Source organism: Pelophylax lessonae, assembly GCF_965119305.1.
Source record: "Pelophylax lessonae genome assembly, chromosome: 4".
Lineage (NCBI taxonomy): Eukaryota > Metazoa > Chordata > Amphibia > Anura > Ranidae > Pelophylax > Pelophylax lessonae.
Genome location: NC_138771.1, coordinates 196826739 through 196840613, shown reverse-complemented (window position 1 = coordinate 196840613; position 13875 = coordinate 196826739). Strand labels below are relative to the sequence as shown.

The 13875-nt window shown below is 42.0% G+C and overlaps 1 protein-coding gene across 1 annotated transcript in view; it reads left to right on the top strand.

The window, feature by feature from the left end:
• LOC309552584 (chloride anion exchanger-like) overlaps positions 1-12192 on the top strand; it is a gene marked incomplete at both ends in the record, with an annotated part of 131519 nt that extends 119327 nt beyond the window's left edge. Inside the window, 3 exons of the mRNA XM_082253531.1 lie at positions 2702-2767; positions 5439-5444; positions 11881-12192. Coding sequence (XP_082109657.1) covers positions 2702-2767; positions 5439-5444; positions 11881-12192 — 384 coding nt within the window. The remainder of the gene's footprint in view (positions 1-2701; positions 2768-5438; positions 5445-11880) is intronic.
• Positions 12193-13875: the final 1683 nt, after the last annotated feature.

The window sequence follows — 13875 nt, the reverse complement described above, 5'->3', positions numbered from 1 at the left end:
AGCAATATTCTTGGGATGTCTGGTGTGAATCGCTTTCTTGAGGTCATGTCACAGCATCTCAATCGGGTTGAGGTCAGGGCCACTTCAGAAGGCGTATTTTCTTCTGTTTAAGCAATTCTGTTGTTGATTTACTTCAATGCTTTGTCCTGTTGCAACACCCATCTTCTGTTGAGTTTCAGCTGGTAGACAGATGGCCTTAAGTTCTCCTGCAAAATGTCTTGATAAACTTGGGAATTAATTTTTCCTTTGATGATAGCAATCCATCCAGGCCCTGACGCAGCAAAGCAGCCCCAAAATATGATGCCCCCACCACCATACGTCACAGTTGGGATGAGGTTTTGATGTTGGTGTGCTGTGCCTCTTTTTCGCCACACATAGTGTTGTGTGTTTCTTCCAAACAACTCAACTTTGGTTTCATCTGTCCACAGAATATTTTGCCAGTACTGCTGTGGAACATCCAGGTGCTCTTGTGCAAACTGTAAACGTGCAGCAATGTTTTGTTTGGACAGCAGTGGCTTCCTCTGTGGTATCCTCCCATGAAATCCATTCTTGTTTAGTGTTTTACGTATTGTAGATTCGCTAACAGGGATGTTAGCATTTGCCAGTGACTTTTGTAAGTCTTTAGCTGACACTCTAGGATTCTTCTTCACCTCATTGAGCAGTCTGCGCTGTGCTCTTGCAGTCATCTTTACAGGACGGCCAATCCTAGGGAGAGTAGCAGCAGTGCTGAACTTTTTCCATATATAGACAATTTGTCTTACCGTGGACTGATGAACAGCAAGGCTTTTGGAGATACTTTTATAACCCTTTCCAGCTTTATGCAAGTCAACAATTCTTAATCGTAGGTCTTCTGAGAGCTCTTTTGTGTGAGGCATCATTCACATCAGGCAATGCTTCTTGCAAAAAGCAAACCCAGAACTGGTGTGTGTGTTTTTTTATAGGGCAGGGCAGCTGTAACCAACACCTCCAATCTCATCTCATTGATTGGACTCCAGTTGGCTGACATCTCACTCCAATTAGCTCTTGGAGATGTCATTAGTCTAGGGGTTCACACACTTTTTCCACCTGCACTGTGAATGTTTACATTCTGTGTTCAATAAAAACATGGCAACATTTCATTCTTTGTGTGTTATTAGTTTAAGCAGACTGTGATTGTCTATTGTTGTGACATAGATGATAATCAGATCACATTTCATGACCAATTTGTGCAGAAATCCATATCATTCCAAAGGGTTCACATACTTTTTCTTTCAGCTGTATAAACCATGACACAGTATCTACCACAATGCAAATAATAAAATATAGTATAAGAAATATAATAGATAGTGGCACTATTTATAAGTCACTGTGAATGACAAGTGCATAAGAAAATTAAAAAGTCCTCAATCACAAAGCTGAAAATCAAAAAATATATTAAGAAGCGATAAAACATAAGTGTCCATATTAATTGCATTTCATCCAATATCTATCCACCACACCACATGCACAGGTGACACCTCTCCCCTTCAGATGTCCACTCACCAGATGAGATTGCCAAATATTTTCATATTGGCAAAATTAGGCAATAACCCCCTTTAGGGTTGATGGTAATCCACACTCAGTGTTCACTCCTGATATTCCTTTACAGTCTGCACTGTAAAATTAAACCAGACACGGAAGCGGGGATTACATGTATCTGGTCTGGTGAACAGGTCATACTCAAATTCGATGATGTAGTCTACTCTGCCCAGATTGCCTCTCCGGTCTGTGTATCAGCTTTAGGCCCAGGAATGTGCATTGTGGTATCTAGGGCAGTGTTTCTCAACCTTTTTTCAGTAAAGGCGCCCGTAAAATTATGGACAATCTGGAGGCACCCTTTAAAAATTGCTGATAGTCTCGAGGCACCCCATTCTAAAATGTAAAAACGATTCTAATGCATCAACATCCACAAGTCAAAGTACAACACCAAACGTTAGAGATGATTTATTTTTCCAAAGCAAATACACTTTTGCAAACTGGTACTGACTAGTATTCCAATGTTTCTCTTTCCCTCATTTTTTCTTTATCACTCACCTAATGTGACCCCCAACGCTGATGGAAAAGGGCAGGGAAGGGTCGAGCAAGAAAACTATGCAGACGACATCCTCATGACCCCATTGGTCGTTAGGACTCCGGCAGCTAGAAGGTTGTAATGGTACACAATGAAAATCTGTGGCTTAGTGTAGCTAAAAGGCAGCCTTCATCCACATGCTGGCTTGTATACAAATTTTGGACAATTTTTAGGCATTTTTCCAAGTCACCCCTGAAGAAACCTCAAGGAACCCCAGGGTGCCTTGGCACCCTGGTTGAAAAAGGCTGCTTTAGAGGCATCCCAAATCATTCCTACTTTCGTCATGAGCTTCTAAAACAACATAATAACATGTGATGTAAGAGCAAGTCATGTATGTAGAAGTGGTCCACTGCACAAGCTTGTAAAGATATGGACCAGGTGCAATCCATGGAAAAAGTATGTAAAATATAAAGCAGGCAGTAGGCACACTCAGTTGGAACTTCGAACAGGAGGAATTTCCCAAGGTTTATTAAACTATGTTGGAAAATTCCTCCTTTTGTAAGTCCTACTGAGTGCACCTACTGCCTGCTTCATATGTTTGTACTGTATGTATGTAATGTAAATAAGTGGACATTGCTTGTGAATTTAAACCTTTGGGGGTTTTTTTTATAGGATCCTGGAACCATTTTATCTTTATATGGTGTTACAAATGGAACCAACTACATCAAAGATCATGTTGTAAGTAAAACAAATATGTCAGACTTCATATTTGGTACCCCTCATTTTGAATTTTTTTGTATTTTTTTAAGATTAGTGTGAATACTTGACTGCAACAAGAAATCTTTAGAACTCTGAGGTGCCTCCGCACAACAGATGTCCTTTTTGGGTGACAAAGTCATGTACCTGTTGTAAACAGGTACATGGATTTTGAGGCATGCACCATATGTAGAGGCACACCAATACTGACGCATCCGTACGGGAACTTTGTGCTTAGTGGAGCTGAGCTTCCTCGCCACAACTGCAGCTTTCACACAGACATTATAGCAGACAAGGGTTTGTAAAGGCAGGTGGGTGGAGCCTAATGGGGATTCACAAACATTAGTCCCCTATCAGGTCCACTCACTTTGTGATTAACAGTAGACAGTGGGCTTATTAATAGCCAAAAGACAGCCTGCTATTGGCTATCGAATCTGCCCACTACTTGCTGTCAATAAAAAGGAGAGAGTAGACCTGAGGGAGAACTAATGTCTCAGCTTCCTCCTCAAACTCTTCCCACTGTCAACAGCACTAGTTGGTTGGAGGCCGTCAGCCGTAAAGCTGACACTGTCCCTAAAAAGCAATGACAGTTGGGGAGGACAGGAACAAGTGGAAACAAATATGTTGCCTGCTACACAGCATACAGAGACAGGAACTCTGTTTGTCTCTATACACCAGCTTAGATTTGTTTTTAACCACTTTAAGACCGGAAGATTTGACCCCCTTCCTGACCAGGCCCTATTTTGCGATTCGGCACTACGTTACTTTAACCGACAATTGCACGACGCTGTATCCAAACAAAATTTACGTCCTTTTTTTCCCCACAAATAGAGCTTTCTTTTGGTGGTATTTGATCACCTGTGCCATTTGTAATTTTTGCACTATAAACAAAAAAATAGCGACAATTTTGAAAAAAAAAGAAAAACAATATTTTTCACATTATGCTATATAACATTCCCAAAAAAAAAAAATGTAAATCAAAATTTTTTAACATTTTAGGCCAATTTGTTTTCTGCTACATATTTTTAATAAAAAAAAATCGCAATAAGCATATTTTTATTGAAAGATTTATGTCATTTTTATTGTTTTTTTTTTTACTAGTAATGGCGGCAAACTGCGATTTTTAGTGGGACTGCGACATTGCGGCGGACAGATCGGACCCCTAACTGACATTTTCGACACTTTTGGGGGGACCAGTGATATTACTACAGTAATCAGTGCTATAAATATGCACTGTTACTGTAATAATGACACTGGCAGGGAAGGGGTTAACCCTATGGGTGATCAAAGGGTTAAATGTATGCCTCATGCTTACTGACCTGTGGGGGGGTTCTGTGACACAGACAGAGATCGCAGGTTCAGCTATGCTGAATCCTGTGATCTCTCCCTGTTTGTCACTGAGAAGATCTCACACATTTTCCCCGATGATCCGGGAAGGGAGGCAGCGATCACCGCCTCTCCTCTTCCGGCCTGACTCCCGCTGTGTCTAAATACAGCGGGAGCGAGCCTCCACTAGGACCACTAGGAGTCCAGCGATGTAGATCTACGTCGCTGGACCCAGGGGAGCCGCACTGCCACAGTAGGATTACTGTGAGCAGTCGGCAAGTGGTTAATTACCTGCAGTTACATTATCTGCAAACAGGAGGTCATTATTTTTTAATTTGATGCAGTAAAGGTGCCACTCTGTAAATTTGGTGCTAATAAGAACTACCTGGATCTGAAGCATGTGTCTATAAATCCACCAAAATGGGCAGCAGGGATTTTTTAAATCTGGCACAGGCCATTTTAAAGGGCCATACTGCCAGAAAAGTTTTGCAAAGACTTTATTGAATTCCCCCTGATATTGTGTTTCTCTCTTCCAGGTCTCCTCAGAAACTAGATTCTAACCTGTTGACCGTACTATAGAAATATCAATGAAACCTTTTCTGCTGGAATCACAAATGTTTCTGTCCTTTATATTTTATATGATGAGTAAAAATGGATCCTAAATACATCAAGCTGTTATCTATTTCATGTTACCTAATACTGTATGTTATCTATGTTATGCCAATCTTGTTAATAGAAATCATTTTGAACAATATTTAATTTTACCAACATATGCAATAAAATGCAGCTTTGGCAATTGGGTTCTTCTTATCAATCAATATCCTAGAGTTTCTAGAGCAAACTCATACCCATGGTTAAATTAATATAACACGTGTTTACCACCTCCTGTATTCAACATTTAAGTTATTGAGCATTCCTGAATATCAGTTTAGACAGTACATCCAACTGGTGTTTTTTGGGCTACATGTGACCCTCCCCTTCCTTTAGTGGTTTAAGGATAAAAAAGGAATGCTGATAAATTATATGTCCTTACAAAATTTTGAAAGTTTGCAGTTTAATATTTTAGGAAATATTTATTTGCCCCTTTCTCTGGGATTAAACATTGTAATTTGAAATTCTAAGTATAATATTCAATTACAAAGTGCCCTAATCTTTTTCTGGAATTAAGTAGGTACTCCCCTAGTTCACAAAATGTGGCCCCCCTCTAAAGATGTAACCCCCTAATTCGGCCTACTGTTCCATCTGAGGTTGACATGCCTGATCTAGACCCTATTCTGATGTATATGTATATTTTGTGTAACTATTTTGTGTTTTTTCACTCCTGCAGATGCAGGTATATGTCAGGGAATGACTGCTACCAATAGAAGCATATGGTTTCCTTTTTTACATCCCCTAAACAAGATACAAACCTTCTTTGTCCAGCATTACTGCCTTGTACACTTTCTTTCGTTTTAGAGACTTCATCACTCTACAATAACTTTTTATGTTGTGCCACAAGGTGGCAGAAGTGTTAAACACCTGTGAACATTTTCCATAAGAATTAAAGAGGAGCTCCAGTCTCCTAAGTGAAAATTAAAAGTTAGCAGCTACAAAACTGTAGATGGTGACTTTTAATAAACAGTCACTAACCTGTCCAAGTGTTCAGCGGTGTGCTTACCCCAGCCGTTTCTCCGTGTCTCTTGCCTAGATTTTTATTATAGGCACCCAGCTGTGACAGCTTGTGGCTTCACAGCTGGGTACCCAGTGCGCATGCTCGAGCAGTGCTGCACACAGTGAATGGTGAATGGTCTGCCATCTTCTGGGACCTGTCATATGTCCCAGAGGACATTCACTTACAATCGCCTAGGTCGTCGGAGCGGAAGTGGGAGTGGGTACCTGTCAAAATCGGGTACCCACCCCCCCTCCCCAAAGGAGTCCTTAAAGCAGAACTTTCCCTTTTGGATGGAATTTCACTTTAACGGAACCAAAAAAAACATACATTTCATTTTAGAAAAAAAAAATTGGCTGCAATTCTCTGGAACAAATCAAAAATTTTAAATTAGGAACTGAGTGCAGGTGTTTAATATTCTTTCAATTGGTATTTAGATAATGTAAATACCATACATTGCTAATAAAATGTTTTTTTCATTAATATCAGGGCCGGATATAGCCTGTCTGATGTGGGGGTGCAGTAAAAAAAAAATGTCAGGGGCAGAGAATGGGAGATCAGCAGGGCAGTGAATAGAGTCAGCAGTTTGTAGGGCAGTGTACAGAGGCCATTTGTTTGTAGGTCAGTGTACTGGGTCAGCAGTACGAAGGACAGGGGTCAGAAGGGCAGTGTATGGAGTCAGCAGGACAGAGGACAGGGGTCAGACAGGGGTCAGAAGGGCAGTGTATGGGGTCAGCAAGACAAGGGACAGGGGACAGGGGTCAGAAGGGCAGTGTATGGGGTCAGCAAGACAGGGGACAGGGGACAGGGGTCAGAAGGGCAGTGTATGAGCACAGCATGGCAGAGGACAAGGGTCAGAAGGGCCATGTACAGGGGTCTGCAGGGGGGAACACAGTGGTCAACAGGGCAGTATACAGGGATCCACAGGGTGGAGCTCAGGGGTTAGCAGAACAGTGTGGAGGGGTCAGCAGGGCAGAGGACAGGAGTCAGCAGGATGCAGGACAGGGTTCACTGCTGGCAGGGCAGATGACAAGGGTCACTACTGGCAGGACAGGGCACTCAGCTGAGCTACTTCTCCCATCCCTGCACTGCACATAGCCTGGGCACAGTTAGCAGCTCTCCTTCTCCCCAGACAGCACATAACTGAAATCGGATTCCCTTACACATAACCACAGCACAGCGTGAAGCTGAATACTGTAGCTGCGCTGCCATTCTGACCATGGAACTTCAGAGGTCAGAACTGCAACATAGCAGCCAGCTACAGACTAATGGCCTGGAAATATTTTTTTGCTAATGGCGAGGGGGTTCAGGTCTCTCAAATACAAGAGTGACACAAGATGGTGCCTTTTGCGCCTGCTCAGTGAGGTTGGCTATCAGGGTGTTTTCTGAACACAGTAGGCCTGTGTGCAAGATCATAAGCTGAGCTCTCCTGCCTGTCAAAAAGAAAGTGCTGTGGCAAATGTTGGATGTGGTTGTTTTTATACTGAATATTAGTCGTGGCTTAAAGGCACAGAGAGTGCAGGGGTTTATCAGTAAGGAATACAAAGGTTCAGTAGTAAGTGAGGCAGAGTTCCAGAGTCAGTAGTTGATGAGGCAGAGTTCCGAAGTCAGTTGCAGATGAGGCAGAGCTCAGTAGTCAGTAGTAAATGAGGCAGGATTCAGGGGTCAGTAGTAGATGAGGCAGAGTTCCAGGGTCAATAGTAAGTAAGGCAGAGTTCAGGGGTCAGTAGTAGATGAGGCAGAGTTCAGGGGTCAGTAGTAAGTGAGGCAGATTTCAGGGGTCAGTAATAGATAAGGCAAAGTTCAGGGGGCAGTAGTAGATGAGGCAGAGTTCCGAAGTCAGTTGCAGATGAGGCAGAGCTCAGGGGTCAGTAGTAAATGAGGCAGGATTCAGGGGTCAGTAGTAGATGAGGCAGAGTTCCAGGGTCAATAGTAAGTAAGGCAGAGTTCAGGGGTCAGTAATAGATAAGGCAAAGTTCAGGGGGCAGTAGTAGATGAGCCAGAGTTCTGGAGTCAGTAGTAAGTGAGGCAGATTTCAGGGGTCAGTGGTAAATGAGGCAGATGAGAGATTTTGCCTAACCATTCTAACACAAATCCTCTTACACCCCCTCTAGAAGCATGGATCCTAACTTCCCCACCCAACCTCCTCTTTTCCTGTACAAATAGCACCATAAGCCCCGGCTCACACTATAACGCGCATGTGACTCACACAGGAACCGCACCACATTCCTATGCAGTCCACATCCGATTCAGTGTGGTGTGATTTGAGTCCATTCATTTTGAATGGGCTCAAATCACACTGCATCACACCAAGGACATGCAGGCACCTTTTTTGGATAAACACTGCAACCGGAGCACATGGTCCTTTTGTTCCATGGTGCAAGCAAACTGCATTGCATTTGCAATCTGTTTGGAGTGTTGTTAACTTTGTATTGAAACCAGCGGATTGCAAGGGCAGTACAATTGCAATGCGGTATGGGAAATGCACAGGGATCTAGGCGTTTCCCACACGGCATATGTGTGAACCTAGGCTAAGTCCTCCTATTCCCCCTTACCACCAAATCTTCTATCTACGGACACTCTTATTTTCTCTGTACTTCTTCTCTGATTCTTTGATCCTTCTCCATAAATGCATATTCTCAACACTGGGTATGCTCATTTACCTCCATCCCTACCACTTTCCTCTGATTTATTCTCCTTCACTTCTGTCCATCGCCTTTTTTCTCATTGGTTATATTAATTCTTCTCTATCCATGCTTACTCTACCTCTATGATAATTCTTCTCCCATCAATCCAAGACCTCAGACTAGAGGCTTAACTAAAACCTTCAGGGCCCTGGTGCAAGAAACTATGTAGGGCCCCCCTGATCACCTCCTTTCCCTCCAAGCCCCGGGCCCTTTATTATGGTCCTATAGCGGGACCCTTTCACATGTTCTGCAGCAGGCTGGATTTAACCATAAGAGTCCCACCTTATATCAGAGTCCACAGAGCCCCCCTTACATCAGAGTTTGCAGGGTTTTCCTTACATCAGAGTCTGCAGAGTTCTCCCTTACATCAGAGTCCACAGAGTTCTTTCTGACATCAGAGTCCACAGAGCCCTCTTTACATCAGAGTTCACAGAGTTCTTCCTTACATCAGAGTCCGCAGAACACCCTTACATCAGAGTCCTCAGAGCCCCCCTTACATCTGAGTTCACAAAGTTCTTCCTTACATCAGCGTTCACAGAGCCCCTCTACATCAGAGTCTGCAGAGCCCCCCTTACATCACAGTTCACAGAGTTCAGCTGTCTAAACATTTAATCATACAGCTGCTGGGCTTTACACTTCCCACAGGACAGACACAGGAGGAGAGGGGAGGGAGGAGGAGGAGCAGACCAGCTCTCCCTCTCCTCTCCCTTCAGTATAAGGGAGGAGGGGAAGGACTGTTAGTGCTGGCTCTGGGCTGTGTAAGAGAGACACTCTCAGCATTTTCATGTGTGATCCCTGCTGTATGAGACAGTTTTGCCCTTGCTCCTTGGATTATTGCACAACAGTATGATCAGTGGAATGAATACATATAGGAGTAATATTATTGCTTGGTTAATGTATTAGTATGGGTATAAACAGTAATGGTTAGTTAAGCAACATGACTAAGGTGTAGCACCTAAGATTATAAATCATCAGTGGAAGTCACATGATCACGGCGGTCACATGATTATCCTCCCAATCAGAAGTATTTAGACAGGGAGCACACAGTGAGCTCATTCTCAGCATACAATCTCATGCCGCCGTAGACTCAAATGTACAGTGGCTGAGCGCTAAAACCCATTTTCCTTGCCACCGCATATATGCGTTATGCGGGTGGGAAGAGATTACAGTGTATCAAAAGAAAAAAAAAATAATATATTGAAGCTTACCTGGCCTTAGATGTAGGGGCTACATTCATATTTTTTCTTTGATTTTACCTAGTGATCCTGCCAGTACACTTCCTATCCTAATTCAGATTCAGTGACAACACTGCTCCTCCATAGAGTACAGCAACTGAGCATTTTTGTCACTCTAGCCTAGGGTCTTAGAAAAACAGAAAAGAAAGTATGACATTTATAATAAATAATGCATGGATGTCTACATACATAATTATACCGTATGTGTTTAAGTAGTATGCAAATGTAACATATAACAATTATATTGCCCTTAATGACTAAAGTCAAGACGTGAAAGATCTGAATTTAGAATATATGATTTTTGCCATGTTATAGCAGAAAACGTAAATCCCTTATCTTAAGACACATATAGAGCCAAACACTCGCCATTCAAGAAAAAAAAAAAAAAACATTAATGATTCTCGCTTAAATTCTATTAGTAGATTTTTCTCTTCTTCAACAGTTTACAAAGGCAATATATTATTTACTACCTCTAAACATCTAAAAATCAATTGTGACCTTTGATAACAACGAGACATCACAATTTGCACTGATCGAAACACTTTTACTTACACTTATGTGGAATTTTTATTATGCCACCTAATCTCTCTGTATCACGGAAAAAAGGAATATGTGAGCTCACTGCTACTAAACAGGTCATCAACATTTGCAAATGGTTATGACCTGGCTGGCCTAATGGAAAATTTCTATTACTAATAACAGGAGATGGAGCTGTTACTGGCTCAGCGAGCGTTACAGTTTGGGAGGCCAGATCTTTTCAAAAACAACACACAACGCTGTTATGATTTGGCTGGATCTTGGTAGGATTTGAATACATTTTAGTAATCCCTACACATAGCTAAAACTTCTTTCTTGTGCTGCAAGTAACAGGATTTCTCTATTGATATTCAAATGATCTAGTTTGCTGAACATTTCCAATGTCTGTGTCTGAAAACTCTGACATTTTGTAGATCTACCGCAACCTGTGTAGAATGCCTACTTCCCCGCCCTTTGGTTCTCTCACTGCCCCATATCTCCTTCAATTACAAAGGAACAAATGGAAAGAATCACACCAGACCAGGGATCTGACACTCTGAGAATATCTGCAGTGGCCAGAGGTCATACAGCAGTTTTAGGACTCATGACATTGGAAAGATAAGCATACATCTTCTTTTACAGGCTGCTTTTGGCTTACATTGAAGATCTCAGGCCCTGTTTACACCTGAGCATTTTTCAGCTCGTAAAAACGCTCATCTCTAAAGTCTTAAAACGCCCAACAAGCAAAAACCCATTCATTTCAATGGCCCCTGTGCACATATGAGCGTTTTGTCACCTGAAGCAAAACACCTGAAGCTCAAAAAAGTACACGAGCTTCCTTTTTGGCAGATTACAAGCATTTTTGTTAGATGTCAATGCCTGCCTCCAAACACCTGCAAAAAATGCCTGGAAAAATCCCCAAAAACCGACTGAAAAAACCCCAACAAAACGCCTGAAAAGAATACGCTCAGGTGTGAATGGAGCCTAAATGTTGAACCTCTATCTACTTTTTTATTGCTGCATTTCCTTACTTTGATTCTACTGAGAGTAAATTTCCCTACTTTCTGGATATTTGATGCATGTCAGATCAGAAAGTGAGAAGAGATTCACCAGTGTTGACACATGCAGCAATAAGTATTTTTTAGTAAAGTAGGAAGGTTTAGGACGTGTCCGAATTTTATAAGAGAGATTTAGCCTCACTTTCTGTCTAGGTGATAAGCATTGCTAAGAAGAGGCAGAAATAATAAATCTCCTGACTGGGAGCACAAATAACCTCACAACTTTCAGAAAGGTCAACTCAATGGAGAGGGCAAGCATACAAAACCTGATGAAAGTTGTAACACACCCCTCTCTTCTTACTCTATTTAAATACTTTTTCCTTATTTATTATTTTCATAATGAAAAAAAAAATGCATTTATGTATTTATTTATTTCCAATCTGGTATATATGACATATTAGGTATGGCGAATTCTTCCTTCTGCTGCCGTTAGCCTAAGAATAACACCAAGGGGGAGACTGCCGAGTGCACACTCGCCGCCACCATTCTATCCAAAGTGGCGCTCTCACACTGCTATCCACATCACCAGCCACTCAGCCCACAGCCACTCATGGCTCTGTGTAATGGAGAATCCAAGCTGGGCAAAACTGGAACAGTTGTTAAAGATGGGCAGCATCACTTTTAGGGATCTGTGGTCATTCTAGATGCAGGCGCCCAGTATGGAAAAGTTTTTGACCGACGTGTTCGAGAATTCTTTGTGCAATCTGAAATCTATCCATTGGAAACACCAGCATTTGCCATAAGAGAACAAGGGTTCCATGCTATAATAATATCAGGAGGGCCAAATTCTGTATACGCTGAATATGCACCTTTGTTTGATTCTGCCATATTCACAATTGGAAAGCCAGTGCTTGGAATCTGCTACGACATGCAGATGATGAACAAAGTGTTTGGTGGAACGGTCCATGAGAAAAATGTGAAGACATTTGACATGTGAAGACATGTGAAGACCGTGTCTTCAGTATCAGCATTGATAATACATGTTCTCTGTTAAGGGGACTGCAAAAAGGGGAGGTTGTGCTGTTGACAGACGGTGACAATGTACAGAAGGTAGCTAATGGTTTTAAAGTTGTGGCACAATCTGGAAACATAGTTGCAGGCATTGCTAATGAGTCCAAAAACGTTATGATGTTCAGTTTAGTGAGGTTGAGCTCACAGAGAATGGCAAAGTGATGTTGAAAAACTTCTTATATGATGTTGCAAGATGTAGTGGGACGGGACCTATACTGTACAGACCCGAGAGATTCAATGCATACGAGAAATTAGGGAGAAGGTGGGATCATCAAAAGTTTTGGTGCTATTGAGTGGTGGAGTAGATTCTACTGTCAGCACAGCTCTCTTAACCTCTTCTGGAGCGGAAGGATTTACCCCCCTAATGATCAGGCCATTCTTTGTGATACGGCACTGTGTTACTTTAACTGATAATTGTGCGGTCGTGCGATGCTGTACCCAAAAAAATTGATGTCCTTTTTTCCCAAAAATAGAATTTTCTTTTGGTGCTTTTGATCACCTGTACAATTTTTTTTTTTTTTGCGCTATAAACAAAAAAAAAGCGACAATTCTGAAAAAACAAAACAAAACAATATTTTTCACTTTCTGCTATATAACATTTCCAATAAAAAAAAAGATGATTCTGACACATATTTTTGGTAAAAAAAATCCCAATAAGTGTATATTGATTGGTTTGAGCAAATGTTATCGTGTCTACAAACTAGGGGAATAATTGATGTCATTTTAATCTATTTTTTACTAGTAATGGCAGAGATCAGCGATTTTTAGCGGGGCTGCGACATTGTGGCAGACAGATCGGACACCCAACTGACATTTTTGACACTTTTGGGGGGACCGGTGACATTACTACAGTAATCAGTGCTAACAATATGCACTGTTACTGTAATAATGTCACTGGCAGGGAAGGGGTTAACACCAAGGGCAATCAAAGGGTTAAATGTGTCCCTAGGTTGTGCTTTCTAACTTTGGGGGGATGGGCTTTCTGCATGAACACAGAGACCTGTGTTCCTAAATAAGAGAAAACAGGATCCTTGTGTTCAAAACTGACAAAACAGCAGTCTGCTGTGTTTACAATGGCAGACCGCTGTTCTGTCTCCACGAGAAGCAATCGCGGGTGCCCAGTGGCAATCGCGGCCGCTGGACCCGCTGATCGGCTTCCTCTGTGGTGAATGGCCGCCAGTGGTTCTGTGAAGCAATGAACATTTACGTTGTTTTCCTGGGACAGAGCTCACCAGCCACGGTAAAACTGTGGCGGGCCGTCTTTAAGTGGTTAAACAAAGTTTTAAACAAAGACCAATTGATTCTAGTGCACATAGACAATGGCTTTATGCGGAAACGAGAGAGACAGTCTGTGGAAGAGGCTCTGAAGAAACTGGGAATTCAAGTCAAAGTTGTCAATGCAAAATACTCAAAAATAGTGCAGCGTTAGAATTACCAATTAACAAATTATAACATAATCTGTAATGTGTAAAGTCCATAAAGTCCATAAGAAGGAAGCCTTCAGTGCAGGAAAGGTGAGCAATATACACCACTGATAAGTAATGAGTCCTTCCACCACGGTGTCAAAGCCTCTCACCTCCAACATCGACAACTAGGGGTCACTGTGCCA